This window comes from Gymnodraco acuticeps, unplaced genomic scaffold (genome assembly GCF_902827175.1).
Source record: "Gymnodraco acuticeps unplaced genomic scaffold, fGymAcu1.1, whole genome shotgun sequence".
NCBI lineage: Eukaryota > Metazoa > Chordata > Actinopteri > Perciformes > Bathydraconidae > Gymnodraco > Gymnodraco acuticeps.
In genome coordinates, this window is record NW_022992197.1 from 89,936 (window position 1) to 111,899 (window position 21,964).

General features: G+C 46.1%; 1 protein-coding gene across 1 annotated transcript in view; it reads right to left on the bottom strand.

The window, feature by feature from the left end:
- LOC117539376 (titin-like) overlaps nt 1–21,964 on the bottom strand; it is a gene marked incomplete at its 5' end in the record, with an annotated part of 161,649 nt that overhangs the window by 88,947 nt on the left and 50,738 nt on the right. The window contains 36 exon segments of the mRNA XM_034205527.1: nt 227–374; nt 815–966; nt 1,057–1,186; nt 1,297–1,478; nt 1,564–1,872; nt 2,030–2,144; nt 2,278–2,592; nt 2,677–2,903; nt 2,989–3,297; nt 4,143–4,442; nt 5,125–5,418; nt 5,501–5,963; nt 6,052–6,170; nt 6,370–6,512; nt 6,684–6,840; nt 7,090–7,392; nt 7,679–8,036; nt 8,129–8,340; nt 8,662–8,964; nt 9,435–9,615; nt 10,887–11,005; nt 11,091–11,215; nt 11,432–11,585; nt 13,079–13,390; nt 13,738–13,934; nt 14,022–14,127; nt 14,218–14,517; nt 15,108–15,407; nt 15,900–16,015; nt 16,512–16,698; nt 17,176–17,472; nt 17,989–18,276; nt 19,733–20,032; nt 20,585–20,732; nt 21,035–21,186; nt 21,604–21,891. Of these exon segments, the coding sequence (XP_034061418.1) occupies nt 227–374; nt 815–966; nt 1,057–1,186; nt 1,297–1,478; nt 1,564–1,872; nt 2,030–2,144; nt 2,278–2,592; nt 2,677–2,903; nt 2,989–3,297; nt 4,143–4,442; nt 5,125–5,418; nt 5,501–5,963; nt 6,052–6,170; nt 6,370–6,512; nt 6,684–6,840; nt 7,090–7,392; nt 7,679–8,036; nt 8,129–8,340; nt 8,662–8,964; nt 9,435–9,615; nt 10,887–11,005; nt 11,091–11,215; nt 11,432–11,585; nt 13,079–13,390; nt 13,738–13,934; nt 14,022–14,127; nt 14,218–14,517; nt 15,108–15,407; nt 15,900–16,015; nt 16,512–16,698; nt 17,176–17,472; nt 17,989–18,276; nt 19,733–20,032; nt 20,585–20,732; nt 21,035–21,186; nt 21,604–21,891 (8,109 nt within the window).

The following is a 21,964-nucleotide window of genomic DNA, read 5'->3' on the forward strand; positions in this document are numbered from 1 at the left end:
GTGTGTGTGTGTGTGTGTGTGTGTGTGTGTGTGTGTGTGTATGCTCCTGAACTTCAGATCCATCTCACTTTATATTGACTTTCTTTATTACTTTATTAAATAGAACAAAAGACAGACTTTGTCCATGAGTCATCTCTCAGTGTCTCTGAAGAGTGTCCTCCACAGTTATCACTACATGTGTAAATATGTGACTGTATCTTTAGTATGAATAGCAGTGTTTGCTCACAGATGGGGTCACTGGCCCGCGCGGGGTCGGCGGCGATGGTGAACGGGCCGAAGCCCAGTCTGTTCTCGGCGCAGACCCTGAACAGGTAGTCCTGCCCCTCCAGCATCCCCGGGACCACGAAGGCCTGGCTGGCACAGGCGGTGTTCACCTGGGAGACAAACCAGACCGTCCATCAGTAACTAAATCCCAGAGCAGGGACTAAAAGGACTCCTGATTCAACTTGAAGACATTAGCATTAGCATATTCCTAATACTGACAATGTTTCTACATCTCTTTATATTTTTGCACATTCCAGTCATGGTATTTATTTTTACAACAAATAAACTACATATTTCTCAATAGAAAATAAAAATACAATTTAGGACAGCGACGTTTATGAGAATACAATATTTCCCTTAGACATAGTCCTGTTTTTATGTAGCTAGGTTAGCTTTTTCACATCCTTCCAGTTTGTATTTGTGCTAAGCTAGGCTAATCATATCCAAAAGAGGAGTTGATCATTAAATGTTTATGCTTAAAGTCACTGTTTTATGAAAAAGAAATGAAAGTCAAATGAAATGTTAAAACTAAATGGACTGAGTAGCTCACCTTGGTCCAGGCCTTGTCGGCGGTAGACTTCTTCTCAATGAAGTAGCTCTTGATCCTCTCTCCTCCATCGCTGTCGGGCAGTTTCCAGATCAGCCTCATGGTGGACCGGGTGATGTCGGTAACCCTCAGATCCTTAGGAGCTCCGGGTACGTCTGCAGCGGGAAAACACAGTCAGAGCTCCAAGCAACGAAACAAAGACTCCAACACACCGACACTCTAATACTCAGGAAACGGAGACCTACCGAGCACATTGACCCTGACGTTGACGTGTTTCTGTCCAGACTTGTTCTTGGCGGTGATGGTGTAACGTCCAGAGTGTGTCCTCAGACTGACGGGGACGGTCACAATGGACGTGGTGTCTGTTGACTCAACCTGCATACACAAAATGTTTGACATTAGGCGGAAACCCATAAAACACGACCACAAGTGCCAGGTGTAGCCTGAATAGGAGATTATGTTGAGGAAGCCTTTGGAGGTCTCACCTCAGAGTCGACAGGCAGCGTGTGCAGTTTGTTCTTCTTGTGGGACTTGGCTTTGCCGGTGAACTCCCAGGTGACCTTGGGAGTAGGGCGGCCCTTAATGGTGGCGGGGATCTTGAATGCATCTCCAGCACGGACGTACAGCAGGTCATCCACCATCATGTCGATGTTGATGGCAGGAATCACTGTGACAACAAAACAACATCAGTGACGGATAGAGACACACAAAGATAAAGGATGGTAATTATTGGATGGGGAGTTAGGACTTACGCTGGACGTCTTGAACCAGAACCTCGGTGGTGCGGGGGCTGGGGTCGGACTCGCCAATGTCGTTGACAGCAATGACCCTGAAGTAGTAGCGCTTCAGCTCGCGGAGGCTGGGCATGGTGAACTCGGTGGTCGGGACCAGTGAGTCCACGTCATTGACCCTCTGCCATCCGGAGGATCCCTCATCCTGGATCTCGATGATGTAGCCCTTGATGGGACTTCCTCCATCCTTCTCTGGTGGCGTCCAGGCAAGTGTGACACTGTGCTTCGTCTTATCAACGACTTCAGGTGCAGCAGGCATGCTTGGAGGAGCTGGAGTGGAGAGCAGCCGTTAGTAAAAACAGAATCTTCCAAAATACAGTGGAAGCATTTAGCTCAAGAACACTGATCTGGTCAAAGGACTTCAATTAGGAACCGAAGTTCAGTTCGATATGTCGGATATGTCAAATCAATGTTCTTTTTTACTCACTGATTGGATCGACAGCAAAGGCAGAGTCGGACGGTGCGCTGAATGGTCCAGTTCCTGCAGAATTGCTGGCAGCAACCCTGAACTCGTACTCTGTTCCTTCGATCAGACGAACCACCTGGGGGACGCAGAAAGTTAAAGGGGTTTTATAGACTCATATGGCTAGCAGGACAAAGCATCAACAGATACTCTGTGGACATGAACCAACCAGAAATCGGTTCGGAAACAGAACAAAATCATCATCAGCTCACCTGGTACTCCCAGCCTTTCATGCCCCTCTTGGTGACGGGCATCTTGTTGATTTTGGCCCAGTAGTCAGAGCCCTTCTCTCTTTTCTCCAGCCAGTAGCCAACAATCATGGAGCCACCGGTGTCTCTGGGAGGCTCCCATGACAGGGTCATTGTAGTCTTGGAGTATTCTGCAATGGTTGGTTTCTCTGGAGGGCCAGGGAGGCCGAATGGGTCGGTGATCATGACTTCCTCTGTTGTACAGGGGTCAGAAATACCGTAACGATTCTGGGCTTTGACCCGGAACAAGTATGACTTGTTGGTCTCCAGGTTCCACACCTGCAAGTGAAAAAGGTGGTGTTAGATGACTTTGACAACCCTATTATAGCTATTATTAGTAGTAATGTCACTATCAGGACATACCCCAAACTTCCTATCGATGACGCTGCTGTTAACCTCCACCCACTGGGGCTCAGGTGGTGCTTCCTGTCCCTCTTCCAGCTCCGGTTGATCAGTCATCACGTCTCTCTTCTCAACAATGTAGTTGGTCAGCTCGCTGCCACCATTATCCAGGGGTGCGTCCCAGTGCAAGTAGCAGGACTCGGCCCTGATGTTGGACACTGTTAAATTCCTGGGTGGAACTGGTCGGTCTGAGAGGAGAGCAATATCATGTTAGGACATCCATTATTACTTTTCTACCTTAGATAGAGTCTTCATCGGCATGTTTTAACTCACCCAGCACCATGACGGAGATGGTGTGATGGGCTGACCCCATGTTGTTTGAGGCGGTCACAGTGAAGCAGCCGCGATCCCTCCTGTTGGCTGCTGGGATGGACAGCTTGGTCCTGGCGTTGAGTCTGCCAGTGACCTCTGTCTCTATCACCTGAGCCTCAGTGGATTCAGCGATCAGCACGTCATCCTTGGTCCACTCGATAGTAGGGATGGGGAGACCAATGATATTAGCGGGTATCTCGATGGGCTCGCCCTTCTTCACGATGATGGAGTCTCCCTTGAAGTGCTTCAGCATGTGGACCTCAGGAGACACTAGACGGAAACAAACCATGTTAGCAAAACACTCGTGTGCACCATTAACAATACACCTCAATAATATATAAGGTAGGGTTGAGGGCAGTGGCGAGCCGTCAGGGCCCTCTAGGCCTAAGATATTCTACAAAATAATATTTAAAAATGTAATATATCTTTTTTTAATATATTTTTAGTTATATTTTTGATTAGTTTTACCAAAATAACTTGATTTAATTGTAGTTAAAATAACATTTCCAAAGAAATAAATCCTTCGAATCTGCCTGTTCAGTTTCTATTTGAATGTGAAGGGTTAAATGAAAGAAGCTCCTTTAGCCGTCTCTGCGAGGTGAAGACAGGAGCTGATTGGTGGCCCTGCTGTGAATTCACGGAGGGCCAGCTACAGTAACTGAACGAGAGAGTAATGTCAAATGACAGTACAATTGACCAATCATATCTTCCCTCTAAATGGGTGGGTTTTATTATCGCAAACTTTATGACAAGTTCTGCCCGCTGTGAAGCTTTTCTTGTTTCCATAGGAACAACAACTTCCTGTCGTAAACTCGCCTTCAAAATAAAAGCATGCCAAATCACACTTAAGACATACAACTGCAACGAAAGTAACAAACACAATGCAATATCCTTTTCAATTTCAAAGAACACAAATTGGGTTATTTACAGGTGTTTTTGTGTATTTACATTGATGCGTTTTGCACCCCAGGCCGTTGTGTTTCCGCTGTGACGTAATAACTCTTTTTTTTTTTTTTTTTCGAGGGAAGGGGCGGAGGTCAGAGGGCCTAGGTATAAAAGTCACGGCTCGCCACTGGTTGAGGGTTTTAAAGATCCATCATAACATTAAACCTCACCTTCATCGTCTTGGATGACCACATTCAAAGGAATGGATGGCTCGCTCTCTCCCATTAGGTTGGCACACTTGATCCTGAACTCATAAGGCCAGTCCTCTTCCAGGCCCTCCACAGTCATGGTCATGCTGGTGCAAATCTCTTTATTGTGGAGAACAAAGGCTGTCTCGTCCTGCCTCTTCTTCTCAATGAAGTAGCCAATGACTGGGCTGCCGCCATCATTACGAGGTGGTTTCCAGGTAAATGTGACGGAGTTCTTGGTGCGCTCGGTGTAGTGGAACTTCTCAGGGTATGAAGGTGGACCTGCAGAACCGACAATGCACAATTAGTTTTAAGAAAGGTCGACACATCAACCAATAAGAGTTGGTCTGCTCATATGATCAAATGGGCATTGATTTCTAAATCAAATGGTTTAAAGGTTTGTGATTCCCACAAAGTGATTAAGATCTACAAAGGACTATCCTTGAGGTATCTGTTGGACCATTCTTAAAGTCTACAAAGAGCATTGCTAGAGGTTTTTGATGGACGAATCTTGAATTCTGTAAGAAACATTTTTGAAGGTTTGTGATAGACCTTCCAAAGAATCTTCAACTGACTATCATTCGGGGTTTTGTTACACTATTCTGAAGTTCTCTAATATACCTTTTTAAAGGTTTGTGATGGACATTCCAAAATGGCTTGAATCAGGCAAGAACTTAAGGACTACAAAGGACTATTAGGGTTTGTGTTGGACCAGTCTTAGGGACGACAAACAACTACTCTCAAGATTTTAATTGGGCCATCTAAAATACATTTTTAAGGGTTTGTGATGAACCTTCCCAAATGTCTTGAATCCATCAAGAGCCAAACATTCACAAAGGACCATCTTTAGAGTATTGTCGGAGCTTTCTTAAGGTCTACAAAGGGCAGTCGTTAAGGTTTTGGATGGTCCTTTCTTAAGGTCTGAATCAAAGGAGCAAAGGGTCTACAGATTCTGAGAACTCACCCTGTGGGTCAACAGCCTTGATGGGTCCCAGCTCTACGGGCGGGCCCAGGCCGAACTTGTTCTTGGCGATGACGCGGAACATGTACTCCTGTCCCTCCATGATGCCCACGCACTCGCACTTAGACGAGGCGGTTTCAACGGGCTGCCTCCATGTGTGCATCTTGATGTCTCTTCTCTCCACGATGAAGCCAATCAGGTCGCTGCCTCCGTCGTCGTCTGGGTCGTCCCAGTTCAGGAAGATCATCTTGCGAGTGACTACAACTGGCTTCAGGTCGGTGACAGGTCCGGGGACATCTAAAGATAAAACAATATTAGTCTTCTGTGTTCATTTCAAAGCATCAATTAACGAATATAGTCTTCTTGGAATTCCACTCACCCATGACCTCCACTCTGGTCGAAGCATTCTTGATGCCGCTAGGGTTGCAAACGGAGATGTGGTATTTGCCGCTGTCCTTCCTCTGGACGTTCTTGATTGAAACGATGCTGTCGTTTCCTTCAGTGAGGATCTCCACGCGGTCTTTGTCGGGTTTGGAGTCTTCGATGGTCCATTCGATGGACGGGTAAGGTTTACCAGTGACTGTAGCAGGTAGACGGAGGTTCTCTCCGGCCCTGATAAACACGCCAGCCTTGATGGCCAGTTCCATTTCAATCACCGGCTTCTCTGCAGGGTTCCTGACAAACACGGCCTCTGTGAAACCTGGTGCTCCCTCTCCAGCGGCGTTGCATGCGATGACCTTGACCTGGTATTTGGCGCCCTCACGGACTCCAAACACAGTGAAGGCCCGGGTTTTCCACAGGCGCTCTGTGGACCTGGACCAGTCCTTAGAACCAACCATGGCCTGAAACGCACCACAGAAACAACCAAGTGAGAAACTTTGGTTTACCAAATATGAACGTGCAGGGCAGTCAGTGAAAATATTAGCTGACCTTGTCCACTTGGTATCCCATAATCTCTCCTCCGCCGTTATCGGCAGGTGGGTCCCACTCCACGTCGATGGAGTGGTCGGTGGTATTTGCCACTCGGCAAGTAGGAGGTCCAGGAGGTACTATAGCGTCAAAGATACAACACAGATGTTACCTCTGAGATCAGCTATATTTACCTGGACAGAAGTATCTTGTTTAAGTTATTTCTCATTTTTTATGCTACTCCTCAAACTATTTATATATAATAATAATAAGTGAAAGAGATTTGTTATAGAAACATTGATTCTGTCCGATCTGAGGGTTTCAGGACAGTTTACTTACGGATGGGAGACTGGGCTGTCTTGGGTTCGGAGGGCAGGCTGAACTTCCCTGGGCCGGCCTGGTTTTCGGCCGCCACCCTGAAGATGTATGTCATTCCTTCGATGAGACCTTCAACGTTCAGCTCAGTGTCGGCAACGATTTCCCTGAGGGCCGGAGGAGAAGGGAGCATTAAGAAAGTGATAAATCTATATATTTTAATATTTCTCCGAAACATCAATTGATGTCTGTACATGTATGTGCAAATAAATCGTAATACATTTGACATTTTAACAGATCTGCCTCATTGAAATAGGTGCATCTCTTTGGTTCCTCACCTGTTGACACGTGCCCAGTGCGAGCTGTTGATCTCGCGGCGCTCCACCCAGTATCCGAGGATGGGGCTGCCGTTGTCGTTGGGCGGGGTCCAGATGACCAGCATGCTATGAGCTGTGATGTCATCGATCTCAGGCTTCTCCGGAGTCTCGGGAGGTTCTGGAAAGGACACAAGATTACATAAATAACATGCATCAAGAGAACTGAAAATGACATTTCAAAATACAGTGTCTGATAAAAACCTATTTGTTTTAAATTCTGTTCGGTTTCAGTCAAAAGGTATTTAAAAAAAAAAAAAAAATACTATTTAAATTAAAATAAATACAATTTATTTTATAATGAACAAAAAATGATAGAAAATGAAAAAGGAAATAAATAAAATAATGATCTTTTTTGTTTTTATCTCACCAAAGGGGTTCTTGGCGATGAGCGGTTTGGACACGCAGTGCGGCCCCGCTCCGAACTTGTTCTCGGCCACGACCCTGAACAGGTACTCCTTCTTCTCGATGAGTTTGGGCACCAGGTAGCGGCAGCTTCTCAGAGTGGAGGTGACCACGCTCCAGCCGATCTCCAGCTTGGAGTTGTCCTTCTTCTCCAGGGTGTAGTTCAGGATCTCGCTGCCTCCGTCGTCCAGAGGAGCATCCCACTTACACACCACCGAGTTCTTCCTCACCTCCTCGAACCGGAAGTTCACCGAAGGCCCGGGAGTGTCTATCAGGGATTTAATCAGGGAACCAAGTCAATGTTTCTGTGTTTATATGTGGAAAAACATTCATTAACACTCAAAGAAAAGCCCTTAAATGAATCCATTCATGAGAAACTAACTTCCTTTTTGGCCCATGTCCCTAAAGGAGCTCCGTCCAATGTAATACAGCTCTTTCCACACATTTCTAACACGCTGTAAACCTTTAAATGTCTTTTTCCAACTACTTTTGGAGAGTGTTTTTCCAACAGAATGAAGCCTCGCTGCATTAAGTCAAACAAGATGATTCCTCACCGAGCACGTTGACCTCGCAGCTGGCCGAGGCTTTGCCGTGGTCGTTCACCACCTTCACCATGTAGACGCCGTGGTCTGCGCGCACAGAGTCCCTGATGGTGATGGAGGAAACCCCGCGGTGACGGTTATCCACGGACAGACGCTCGTTTATGGTCGGGTAGTCGCTCTCCTCCACCTCCTCCTCCTCCTCCTCCTTCACCTCTTCCTCCTTCTTCTTCTCAGGCTCTCCTTCCTTCTTCTCAGGCTCTCCCTCTTTCTTCTCCTCTCCCTCTTTCTTCTCCTCTCCCTCTTTCTTCTCCTCTCCCTCTTTCTTCTCCTCTCCTTCCTTCTTCACAGCCTCTCCCTCCTTCTTTTCCTCCTTCAAGAGTCAAGGTTCAAAAATTAAATGCTGTTTATTGTAGTAATAGATAAATATGTGAGGTGCAAACAGATGAATGCATCTTTACTCACCTTCTTCTCCTCCTCCTTCTTCTCCACCTTCTTCTTCAGTGGTTTGTCGGGTCTCTTGCGCAGCGCCTCGGGTCGGATCACCTGGTTGTTCCAGTACCAGGTGATCTCGGGGTACGGGGATCCGGAGATGTTGGCGTTCAGGCAGATCTCTCCGCCTCGCTTCACACTGAGGCCGGACTGCAGGCTGCCGCTCAGGAACACCTTCGGGGGGTCTGAGGGGGGAAAGTGCAATATTTAAATTTATTTTAGCGCAACCGTCACTTTTATTTATGGAGCAATCCTTACATTTAATTCCTGAAGTTGTTGCATTTTTTCCCAGTGCAAAAATCATATTTAAAAAAATGAAATGTATTCTGGAAAACGATTGGTTTGTGCTTGAGGAGCCTGTGACTTGAAACTGTCTGCAAAGCATCTGTCCTCATGTGCGAATGCTAACGTTAGCATGTGTACTGTTTGAGCACGAGCAAAAGCGCTATAAAAATGTAATGTATTGTTATCAGTAAACTGCATTTCTAATGACACGTCGTTCTTACCGACGGCGTCTGAGATCTTGACGTGCAGCGACGCTCTGGACGGCTCGCTGACCCCCGCTGGGTTCTCTGCTCGGACCCTGAAGGCGTAGCTCTTGCCCTCCGTCAGCCCCCGCACGGTGTAGGACAGCACGGGCACCAGGAAGTCGTTGCAGCGCCCCCAGGCCTCCTCGCCCTTCAGCTGCTTCTCCAGCACGTAGCCCATGATCTTGGCGCCGCCGTCGTACATCGGGGGCTTCCAGGTCAGCGTGATGGTGCTGGAGGTCGGGTTGTGGGTCTCCACGTCCACCGGGGGGTCCGGGGCGTCTGGACGGAGGACAGAGTTCAGAGTTACAATTACCCCATTTAAGATTGACTTGGTACATTTACAAAACAATAACTAGAGTGATAATTCATAGCTTTCAAGATCCCATAAATGTACAACCTGGAGGGAGGACAGAGTTCAGAGTTACAATTACCCCACTTAGGATTCACATCTCAAAACATTCTCTTGCACTATTTGATCTGCTTTATTTGTTCTCTGACCTATATTCATGTTGCTCTGCACTGAAGCTGCTGTGCAAATTATAATAAAGCCTTGAAACTTGAAAAGTGGTACATTTACTAGAAAATAACTACAGTGATACATTCACAGGTTTCAAGATTTGAAGATCCCATATATCTACAACTTGCATTTTGAGGTCATTGTTCTGTATTTATTTGATGTATCCTACATTGGCTGTTGTATTGAAGTGTCCCTTTATGTAATAAAGAACGGTAAAGGGATTTTCTCTCACGTTTCTGATCCTCAGCGATGACGGGGTTGCGCAGCTCGATGAACTCTCCGCCCCCAATCTTGTTGACGGCCTGAACCCGGAAGTAGTATTCTCCGTTGGGGATCAGGTCTTTGACGTTCCAGCACACCTTGTTTTCTCCGGACATCATGTTCACGTACGTCCTGCGGCCGGCCTCACGCCTCTGCACACACACACACACACACACACACACACAATACCACGTATTAACACCACTTTAAGGCTATAAACGTCACCACCGCTAAGCTAAAGGAGGCTAATGTTGGGCTATAAAGGAACTACAGCACGGTCACATGACTTCACGTCACCACCGCTAAGCTAAAGGAGGCTAATGTTGGGCTATAAAGGAACTACAGCACGGTCACATGACTTCACGTCATCACCGCTAAGCTAAAGGAGGCTAATGTTGGGCTATAAAGGAACTACAGCACGGTCACATGACTTCACGTCATCACCGCTAAGCTAAAGGTGGCTAATGTTGGGCTATAAAGGAACTACAGCACGGTCACATGACTTCACGTCACCACCGCTAAGCTAAAGGAGGCTAATGTTGGGCTATAAAGGAACTACAGCACGGTCACATGACTTCACGTCACCACTGCTAAGCTAGAGGAGGCTAATGTTGGGCTATAAAGGAACTACAGCACGGTCACATGACTTCACGTCACCACCGCTAAGCTAGAGGAGGCTAATGTTGGGCTATAAAGGAACTACAGCACGGTCACATGACTTCACGTCACCACCGCTAAGCTAAAGGAGGCTAATGTTGGGCTATAAAGGAACTACAGCACGGTCACATGACTTCACGTCACCACCGCTAAGCTAAAGGTGGCTAATGTTGGGCTATAAAGGAACTACAGCACGGTCACATGACTTCACGTCACCACCGCTAAGCTAAAGGCGGCTAATGTTGGGCTATAAAGGAACTACAGCACGGTCACATGACTTCACGTCACCACCGCTAAGCTAAAGGAGGCTAATGTTGGGCTATAAAGGAACTACAGCACGGTCACATGACTTCACGTCACCACCGCTAAGCTAAAGGAGGCTAATGTTGGGCTATAAAGGAACTACAGCACGGTCACATGACTTCACGTCACCACCGCTAAGCTAAAGGAGGCTAATGTTGGGCTATAAAGGAACTACAGCACGGTCACATGACTTCACGTCACCACCGCTAAGCTAAAGGAGGCTAATGTTGGGCTATAAAGGAACTACAGCACGGTCACATGACTTCACATCACCACCGCTAAGCTAAAGGAGGCTAATGTTGGGCTATAAAGGAACTACAGCACGGTCACATGACTTCACGTCACCACCGCTAAGCTAAAGGAGGCTAATGTTGGGCTATAAAGGAACTACAGCACGGTCACATGACTTCACTAAATAAAATACTAATAAATATATATAAATAAAATGTGTTCTGTGTCTGACCTGCATGACGTAGTGGATGATGGGGCTGCCTCCGTCGTAGTTTGGAGGATCCCAGGACACTTTGCAGGAGTTCTTTGTGATTTCAGAAGCAATGATCTCCTTACACTGCCCGGGGAGACCTGAGGACACACAGACAGTGGTGTGTTAGAGAGTGTGTGATCTGTGTGAGTGTGTGAGGGTGTGTGTGAGGGTGTGTTGGCGTACCGATGACTTTGACGTTGATGGCGGCGCTGGCGGCTCCCATCTTGTTCTCCAGAGTCACTTTGTACTGTCCTGCGTCAGAGTGCAGACTGCTGTCGACCTCCAGGTGACAGGAGACATACTCCTTCCTGTTGAACACACACACACACACACTCTCCCATCAGCCACTGCTACACACACACCTCCACCTCAAACTGTTTACTACTTAACACATAACAATACGTAAATATAACCTGAGAACAAAGTGGTACATTTAGAAGAAAACCTCAGATGTTCTCCTATTTCAAAAAGAGGTGATTCTTATGTAATGCCCAGTGTAAGCAGATGTAGATTTGAGCGCAGACCTGAATCCCAGGCGCTCGTCGGCCTTCAGCTCCTTGCCGTCTTTGTGCCAGGTGATCCTGGGCGAGGGCACGGCTCTGAAGGGAACGGGGATGTGAAGCTTCTCCGTCTCCACGACAACCAGGTCCAGAGTCTGGAACTCCAGCTGGGGGTTACCTGCACAAACATAACATAATATAACCAAGTGTTGAATCAGACTTTAGTTCCACCTGGAGTAAATCCACCAGCTACCCTGCAGTATACAAAGTACTTCAAACTAGCTGCTCCTTCACCAGCTTTGAGAACACTTTCATGATCAATCATTATAAAACATATCATATATATTATTCTGAAATGGACCAATCTGCACAACGACTACTTTCACTGTCGCTACTTTCACTATATTTTGATGAGAATACTTTTATACTTTCACTTGAGGAACATTTTGAATGCAGGACTTTCACTGTGACAGAGTATTCCTACACTCTGGTACTTCTACTTTCACTCAAGTACAAGATCTGAGTACTTCTACTTTTACTCAAGAACAAGATCTGAGTACTTCTACTTTTACTCAAGTACAGGATCTGAGTACTTCTACTTTTACTCAAGTACAAGATCTGAGTACTTCTACTTTTACTCAAGTACAAGATCTGAAGTACTTCTACTTTTACTCAAGTACAATACCTGAGTACTTCTACTTTTACTCAAGTACAAGATCTGAGTACTTCTACTTTTAATCAAGTACAAGATCTGAGTACTTCTACTTTTAATCAAGTACAAGCTCTGAGTACTTCTACTTTTACTCAAGTACAAGATCTGAGTACTTCTACTTTTACTCAAGTACAAGATCTGAGTACTTCTACTTTAACTATAGTACAAGACCTGAGTACTTCTACTTTTACTCAAGTACCAGATCTGAGTACTTCTACTTTAACTAAAGTACAAGACCTGAGTACTTCTACTTTAACTCAAGTACAAGATCTGAGTACTTCTACTTTAACTAAAGTACAAGACCTGAGTACTTCTACTTTTACTCAAGTACCAGATCTGAGTACTTCTACTTTTACTCAAGTACCAGATCTGAGTACTTCTACTTTTACTCAAGTACAAGATCTGAGTACTTCTACTACAAGACCTGAGTACTTCTACTTTTACTCAAGTACAAGATCTGAGTACTTCTACTTTTTCTGAGTACTTCTACTTTTACTCAGGTACAAGACCTGAGTACTTCTACTTTTACTCACGAACAAGATCTGAGTACTTCTACTTTTACTCAGGTACAAGATCTGAGTACTTCTACTTTTACTCACGAACAAGATCTGAGTACTTCTACTTTTACTCAGGTACAAGACCTGAGTACTTCTACTTTTACTCACGAACAAGATCTGAGTACTTCTACTTTTACTCAGGTACAAGACCTGAGTACTTCTACTTTTACTCACGAACAAGATCTGAGTACTTCTACTTTTACTCAGGTACAAGACCTGAGTACTTCTGCTTTTACTTAAGGTCTGTGTACTTGTATGCGCTTAGAGTCCCTGGTATGGTCACTGATCAGAATCAGGTTTATCACCAGGTGGATTGACACGTACGAGGAATTTGACTTGATGTCATGGTGCATACATACAAGTAAAACAAAAATGATAATCTGGTGCGTTGGCGCTGCTTACAGTCGGACTCTTTGGCGAACACGTTCTCGGAGAGGTCGGAGGGCTCGCTGACGCCCACAGAGTTGATGGCTCGGACCCTCAGGATGTACTCCTTCTCGGGAACGACGCCCTCCTCCGCCGTCACGCGGAACTTCAGCTCCTTCACGGGACGGGAGTTGACTCTCATCCACTTCTCTGTGCCGGCAGCACACATCTCCACGTGGTACCCTCTGATGGGGCAGCCGCCGTCCCTCTGGGGGGGCTTCCAGGCGATGGACAGGAAGTCACGGCTGGCTCCGGTGACATGGAGCTCCACGGGGGGGGAGGGGATGCCTGGGGGGGACAGGGCAATTTGATTCATTATTATTATCGATCCAGGGCGGAGCTGCGGTTGGCTACAATTGCTCCATGACAAATAACTCTAATAATAAATAAAAGATTAAAAACTGTGATACAAATATTTGTACAAACAAAATAAGTTAATTAAAAATGTTGCAATAAAAGAAAGATATTTATCAAAAGAAAGGATGTTAAAGTAAAAATGTTCAATAAAAGTTTAAATAAACATAAAATAGAATACAAATATTTATATAAATATTAGGAGTTAAATAAAAAAGTTCTCTCCACCCGGCTCTTAATGTAATTAACAATATGTCAGTCCTCAGAGGTGAAGCACTGACCGGTGGGGTCCTCGATGGTCAGGATCTCAGTGGGCTCGCTGGGGTGTCCGGTGCCCGCCTCGTTCTCCGCGCTGACCTGGAACTGGACCTCAGTTCCCTCGATGACGTCCGTGACCCGGTACTTACAGTCTGGACCCGACGTCTTCCCGCACTTCACCCAGCGAGTGCCCAGCTTCTCCTTCTTCTCCAACGAGTATCTGCAGGACGAGGACACAGTCATTACTGCTGGATCGGCTTTTCAAGGTTTCAAATGTGGAAGTTCAAACATGTTAAAGGAATCGTACTTGAGGATTGGTCTTCCTCCGTCGTTCTTGGGCGCCTCCCACTGCAGGTCCACGTATCTCTTGGAGATGCCGAAGACGCTGAGAGCGTAGGGTGGGCCGGGAGCAGCTGCAGAACAATTATAAAATAAAGATTATTATTATCATCTCCGTCCTGAATAAGAGACCTCATCTGCTCCAAACTCTCTCTGTGACTCACAGAAGTTGTCCTTGGCCATGACGGAGTCTTTGAGCTCGCAGAACTCTCCGACTCCGACGCTGTTCTCAGCAGCGACGCGGAACACGTAGAGCGAGCCCTCGTTGAGCGGAGACACGGTGTACTTCAGCTCCTTCACCGTGGTGTCCACCGCCTGCCAGCCTTTACGCCTGGCGTCTCTCTTCTCCACCACGTAGTTAGTGATGGGGGCGCCGCCAGTCCTCTCCGGCAGAGACCACTTCAGATCAGCGCTGCTGCGGGTGACGCTCATCACATCCAGCCAGCGGGGTGCCGAGGGGGGGTCTGAGGAGGAGCGGGGGGGATTTTAATGTGTGCATTTAATTTAAGGTACAACAACCTGAGTTAAGTTTAACTTAAACCTGAGTTTAGATTCTTACTGAATCTCTCCTTGCAGAGTTGAACCTGACTTTAGTGTCTCTTACTGAGTATCTCCTTGCAGAGTTGAACCTGACTTTAGTGTCTCTTACTGAGTCTCTCCGTGCAGAGTTGATCCTGACTTTAGTGTCTCTTACTGAGTCTCTCCGTGCAGAGTTGATCCTGACTTTAGTGTCTCTTACTGAGTCTCTCCGTGCAGAGTTGATCCTGACTTTAGTGTCTCTTACTGAGTCTCTCCTTGCAGAGTTGAACCTGACTTTAGTGTCTCTTACTGAGTCTCTCCTTGCAGAGTTGAACCTGACTTTAGTGTCTCTTACTGAGTCTCTCCTTGCAGAGTTGAACCTGACTTTAGTGTCTCTTACTGAGTCTCTCCTTGCAGAGTTGAACCTGACTTTAGTGTCTCTTACTGAGTCTCTCCTTGCAGAGTTGAACCTGACTTTAGTGTCTCTTACTGAGTCTCTCCTTGCAGAGTTGAACCTGACTTTAGTGTCTCTTACTGAGTCTCTCCTTGCAGAGCACGGGCTCGCTGGGCTCGCTGGGTTCACTCTCTCCGGCCACGTTGATGGCTCGGACCCTGAAGGAGTACTCCTGCTTCTCCATCAGGCCCTTCAGGGAGTGCTCCAGCAGGTTGATGTTCTCGGCCACCCTGATCCAGTCCGTGGTGCCGCTCTTCAGCATCTCGATCACGTAGCCCTCGATCTTCGCTCCGCCGTCGTGCTCCGGCTTGGTCCACATGAGGAAGCAGGAAGTCTTCGCCACGTCCTTCACTGTGGGCTTACCTGGAGCCCAGGGGGGGTCTGGAGGAGACAGAGAACAGTGTTTATTAAAAAGGTGAGACAATCAGGAGTTTATTTCAATAACTGTGTCTGAGTTGCGATCTACTAATAGTTATCATCGCAATAAACCTATTTAATTTTGTCTTAATGTACATTATTTAATTTCATATTGTGTTCTTGTACATATCACACTTCTTGCACTATTTATTATTTGTATGTTTGTATTTTATTATACATGTTGTATTGTTGGAGGAGCTCAGGTCAGAAGAATGTCATCTCTACCCTGAAGCTGCTGAGCATGTGACGATAACACCTTTGGATTTGAAGTGTGTCAAATGTTAGCATTAGCATCATTAGCATATACAACAAATTCAGTAAACTTGTAATATAAAAATAATTGTGTTGACGTCAGTAATGAGGTGGGGGCGTTTCATGGTGATATCTGTTAGTGTCAGTTTGTACCCTATCCCGTGTCGTGTGTTTATCTGTTCTGAGTGAAAGTGTGTTTCCTACCGATGGGGTCTTTGATCAGGATCTGGTCCGTCTCCGCGCTGGGTTTTCCGGTTCCTGAGAGATTTTCCGCCAGGACTCTGAACTTGTACTTCTTCCTGGTGGGAAGACCTTTGACTCTGCAGAGGGGATAACAACAATGAGGAGCATGTTATTAAAAGATTGGAAACCAACGAAGAAGAGAGAGCTTTAGGGCTCACGTTGGAATCTCTTCAGCTGTAAATCAGGATAACAACCAAAAACACATTCAGAACACCATTGACCTTCCATATAGTTTACAATGTCTAACAAGCCTTTATGTAATTGTTGTGTCTTATCACCCTCTGTGTACACATCTGTATATTCCTTCTACTGTTGTGCTGTCTTTGAACGTTTCTTTATATAAGTTATTTACTTTTGGTATTTATATACTTTTTTATTATTATTTGACCTCATTTATTTGTATGTGTGGAGAATGTGTTCTGTGTTTGGGACGAGTGGACAAAAGGGGGTACATATTGGTGTCATGCTCCTTCTTGATTGTGTTAAATAAATATATCTGTTTTTTAAAGAGCACCATTGACCTCCAGACCAGGGGACAGGAGGTGTTTCCTGTCTCTCCAGGGGGGGTCTCACCTGTAGTTGGTGTCCTTGATGGGCAGCTTGTTGCAGCGGATCCACTTGTCGAGGTCGGCCTCGTAGCGCTCCACCCAGTACCCGGTGATCGGGCTGCCTCCGTCCTCGTCCGGCTCGTACCAGGCCAGCGTCACCGAGTCCTTGGCGATGTCCGACGCCTCCAGCTTGTAGGGAGCGCCGGGGGTGTCTGAGGAGGGGAGGGGGGGTTAGACACAGTGGAGGTACTGGTACAGGATGTTATACCAAAAACACACACATTTCGCTTGTGCTGCACTGGTTACCGGTTCCCTTCAGAATAGATTTGAAAGTGCTTTAATGATTTACAAGGCCTTGCCCCAACATATGTAAGTGACTGTCTCTCATTTGATCAACCAGCAAGGACACTTAGATCCTGAGCTAAACGCCAGAGCTCTGTAAAGAGCCCGATAAACATTCATCTGTTTGTCATCTTGCGATCTACTTATTTATATAAATAGTTTTCACCGCAATCAAACCGTATTTAATTTTGTCTTAATGTACATTATATAATTTCACATTCTGTTCTTGTGCATATTATAGTCTATTTACATGTTTATAGACTTCTTGCACTATTTTATTCTACATGTTGCATCGTTGGAGGAGCTCAGGTCAGAATCATTTCATTGCCATTTTGAACGTGTCGTACCGAAGGAGTATCTGGCGATGATGGGCAAGTGATCCGCGGGGGGTCCCACTCCGAACTGGTTCTCGGCGAAGACCCTGAAGAGGTACTCCTTGAACTTGGTGAGGCCCACAGCCTTGTAGGTGGTCTGCTTGACGGTGGAGGACAGGCGGTGCCAGATCTCGCTATCCACGTTTCTGCGCTCCACGATGTAGTTCGTGACCCTCGATCCTCCGTCGTCTCGGGGCGGGTTCCAGGCCAGGAAGCACGTCTCGTTGGTGATCTCCGAGATATCGAAGGCCGCGGGGGGGCCGGGCTTATCTGAGGGGGGGGGGGGGGGGGCAGGGTGATTATTATCCAGGACATAAGAGAGTAGGGATTTTTTAAGGGTTCCTACATATTTGTAAATGTGTAACCTTCAGACAGTCCACATTTGACATTCAAGTACAAATGTCTCAATGTTTTATAATTAAAATAAATGTTTTTAAATCAAACTTACTGACGGACTGCTTCAATTATTATCCAGGAATTAAAAACAAACTATGTCATAGTTCCCACACATTTCCATAATTCTGTATCTTTTACTAAATCAAATAAATTGATATTTGGTCAAACACAGTTTAGCAGTATGTTATAAAACACACAACATTATTATTTTTGGAAGTTCAACCTGTTAGATTAAATCGTGTATAACTTTCTATTTAATCCATTTGGAGATTTTCAAAGTAAAAGCCTCTAGAAGTGAACAATCCCTCTCAGTGAAACCTAGCTAAACCATCAGGGACAGTGTTGAGGAGCAGCCTTATCAAAATAAAGGCTCCAGGTGAAGTCTCTCACCCAGGATGTTGACGTCCACGGTGGCGGTGGCGCGCCCGCTGCTGTTGGTGGCCTCGATGATGTAGGTGGAGCTGTCGTCTCTCTGGGTCTTGGCGATGGTGACGGTGGAGTGTCCGGGGGTGGTGTCGATGGAGACCCGGTCCTCCGCCTTCAGAACCAGGTCTGCTTTGGTCCACTTCACGCGGGGCTCGGGTTTCCCCTTCACCTCGGCCGGCAGCTCGATCTTACTGCCCGCCTTCGCCGTGAGGCCGGCCAGCAGCTTGGCGTCCAGCTGGATCTCTGGAGCCTCTGCAGGGGGGAGAAGGATGTAATGAGGAGCTGTGCCACTTTATCTAAAACAATTATTTAGAAACCAAACCCTGAATGCTTCTGAGCAGGACCTCTGAACTCAAGCTTGCTATTTCTTTTCGTTGTAAAAGTTATTTGTTTTTGGTTGTTTTGCACAAAGAAATTATTTGTTTAAAACAAACCGTTCCCTACACTGCTCCCCGGGCGCCGTTCAAAATGGCAGCACACTGCTCCTAACACTAGGATGGGTCAAATGCAGAGACATAATTTCCCCACGAGGGATTAATAAAAGTCCATTTTAATGAATCTTTTACTGTGAAGGAGCAGGAGGGCTTTTATTCTGAAGGAGCAGGAGGGCTTTTATTCTGAAGGAGCAGGAGGGCTTTTACTGTGAAGGAGCAGGAGGGCTTTTATTCTGAAGGAGCAGGAGGGCTTTAACTGTGAAGGAGCTGGAGGACTTTTATTCTGAAGGAGCAGGAGGGCTTTTACTGTGAAGGAGCTGGAGGGCTTTTATTCTGAAGGAGCTGGAGGGCTTTTACTGTGAAGGAGCTGGAGGGCTTTTACTGTGAAGGAGCTGGAGGGCTTTTATTATGAAGGAGCAGGAGGGCTTTTATTCTGAAGGAGCTGGAGAGCTTTTATTCTGAAGGAGCTGGAGGACTTTTATTCTGAAGGAGCTGGAGGACTTTTATTCTGAAGGAGCAGGAGGGCTTTTATTTTGAAGGAGCAGGAGGGCTTTAACTGTGTAGGAGCAGGAGGGCTTTTATTCTGAAGGAGCAGGAGGGCTTTTATTCTGAAGGAGCAGGAGGGCTTTTATTCTGAAGGAGCAGGAGGGCTTTAACTGTGAAGGAGCAGGAGGGGCTTTTATTCTGAAGGAGCAGGAGGGCTTTTATTCTGAAGGAGCAGAAGGGCTTTAACTGTGAAGGAGCAGGAGGGCTTTTATTCTGAAGGAGCAGGAGGGCTTTAACTGTGTACTGGGATCAAGAAAGTACATCTTATCTTATAAAGAACTTGAGAGGTTTCTGGTCCTGTCTATGTTTAAAATAACCCCTGATGGACGTGGGTACCTAACTTGAGAGAGGTTTCTGGTCCTGTCTATGTTTAAAATAACCCCTGATGGACGTGGGTACCTAACTTGAGAGAGGTTTCTGGTCCTGTCTATGTTTAAAATAACCCCTGATGGACGTGGGTACCTAACTTGAGAGAGGTTTCTGGTCCTGTCTATGTTTAAAATAACCCCTGATGGACGTGGGTACCTAACTTGAGAGAGGTTTCTGGTCCTGTCTATGTTTAAAATAACCCCTGATGGACGTGGGTACCTAACTTGAGAGAGGTTTCTGGTCCTGTCTATGTTTAAAATAACCCCTGATGGACGTGGGTACCTAACTTGAGAGAGGTTTCTGGTCCTGTCTATGTTTGTATTTATTATTGTTATGTTTAAAATAACCCCTGATGGTACCTTTGGGGTCCACGGCCTGGATCTCGTCGGTGGCCTTGCAGGGTCTGCTGGCCCCCAGCTTGTTGAGGGCCCGGACCCTGTAGGCGTACCACTGGCCCTCGGTGAGGCCGGTCACCTGCACCTTCAGCTCGGGGACCATGTCTCCGCAGGGCTCCCACTTGTCGGTGCCTCTCTGCAGGCGGTCCACGTTGTAGCCGCGGATCCCGGCGCCGCCGTCGTACTTCGGAGGCTCCCAGGTCAGGAAGATACCGCTTGCCGACTTGTCTCTCCAGCGCAGGTTCTCGGGGGGGTCGGGGATCGCTGGGGGGAGAGAGGGGGAGAGAGGGGGAGAGAAAGAGGGGGTTAGGAAGAAACTCTGGACTATAATAATATATAATAACGTTTTATCTTTAACATAGACGACGGAGGAAGACCCATCCTCAAGTACGTTCCCTTTACTGTGTTTGAACTTCCACATGCCGATACCAACTATGTGCAATATATATATGCCCTAACAACTGTGCAATATATACCTGGACATTCTGACTGAGACCAACAGGATGATCGGGTGGATTGATGTGAAGGCTGCGTGTCAAAAGATTATTTATCTATTTTGTGCAAAAATGTGAGACGAACATTTTAACTTTTCTTGGAAAAAATGTTTGGAAAAAAATGTACAAATAAAATTTGTACGAAAAAGTGGCTTCAAAATGTGTGTTCAAAAAATGTGTAAAATGTTTAACAAGTTGTAGATTTAAAAAATCCAAACATTTAGTATCCCAGGTACGAACAGTCTCCACGTTGGTGAACACCTCTTAACTCTTTGAGACTCATTTATGTGAAATATATGTTTCCAACGCCTCAGCGACTCACTGGCGGGCGAGGACACGTTGACGGGCTCGTCGATGTACGCCGGCTCTCCCGGTCCACACTTGTTGCAGGCGGTGACTCTGAACAGGTACTCCTTCCCCTCCATCACGTCGGTCACCGTCAGCTCCTGGTCCTGGATCCCAGCGGTCACCTGAGAGGGGGGGATAGTTTAATAAATATCATGATGAATCTGTGAAGGAAACTAACTCATTATTATTATAGTTTAGAATCATTTTAGACCAGAACTTCATATAATCTACTTATTTATATAAGTAGTTCTGTTCTTGTATCATATTCTTGCACTATTCTTTATTTGTATTTCTGTAATTTATTATATATGTTGCATTGTTGAATTTCATTGCCATGTAGCTGCTGAGCATCTGATGATAACACCTTTGAGTCTTGAATCTTTGAATCTTAAACTGAATAATCATTTAGGATAGACAGTGTTACCTTGACCCAGGTCTTGCGGGACAGGTCTCTTTTCTCCACCTGGTACCCAATCAGAGGGCTTCCTCCGTCGTGCTCCGGCGCCTCCCAGCTCAGGTGCACGTGCTGCCGGGTCACCTCCAGAACCTTGAAGTCCTTCGGGGAGCTGGGCGCCGCTGCAGAGAGCACAAACACATGAATACACACACATTCAAAAAGAAAGGTTTTTAACTGGAACAACCGGACTACCCTGAAACTAAGGCTGATCTCAGAACAGTCAAATGTGGCAGATATATGTTAAAACTATTTTTATAAATTGTTTAATTTGATAATAAAATATGCTAAAAAAATTATAAAATCTCCGTAAAAAATTAAAGGATTATATTAAGAAAAATAAATAAAAACCAGACCTAGGTCAAACTTAACATGGCTACATAAATGAACTCGAAGCTGCATACAAATAAATAATGTAAATGGTAAGAAAGTGTGATAGGAAAAGAGAATGGAAAATACATGGAAAATGTGTCAATATATTAAAAAAGAAAAGTGAAAAAGTATCATTTCTAAAAGTGTATATCTTTGTGAAATCGTACCGATGACGTTGACCTCGATGTCTCCGCTGATGGAGGTCACGTCGTTCTCCAGCGTCAGGGTGTAGGTTCCCTTATCGGGGCGGACGCTCGGCATCACGATGAGCTCCGTGAACGAGGACTTGGTCGTCATGGAGACGCGCTCCTCGTTGGTGCTCAGCTGTTTCTCTCTGAACGTCCACTTAGCGACGGGCGTGGGGTACCCGGTGATCGGGACCCTGATGGTGAGGGGCTGCGGCACGATCACCTCCAGACCGTCTTTGAACGCACTCAGGTCGAAGGAAGGAGCGACTGCAGGGGGAGAGAGGTGCATGATGGGAACTGGACCTTTTACTGTATTTATATTTGATCATTTTTAGTCAGT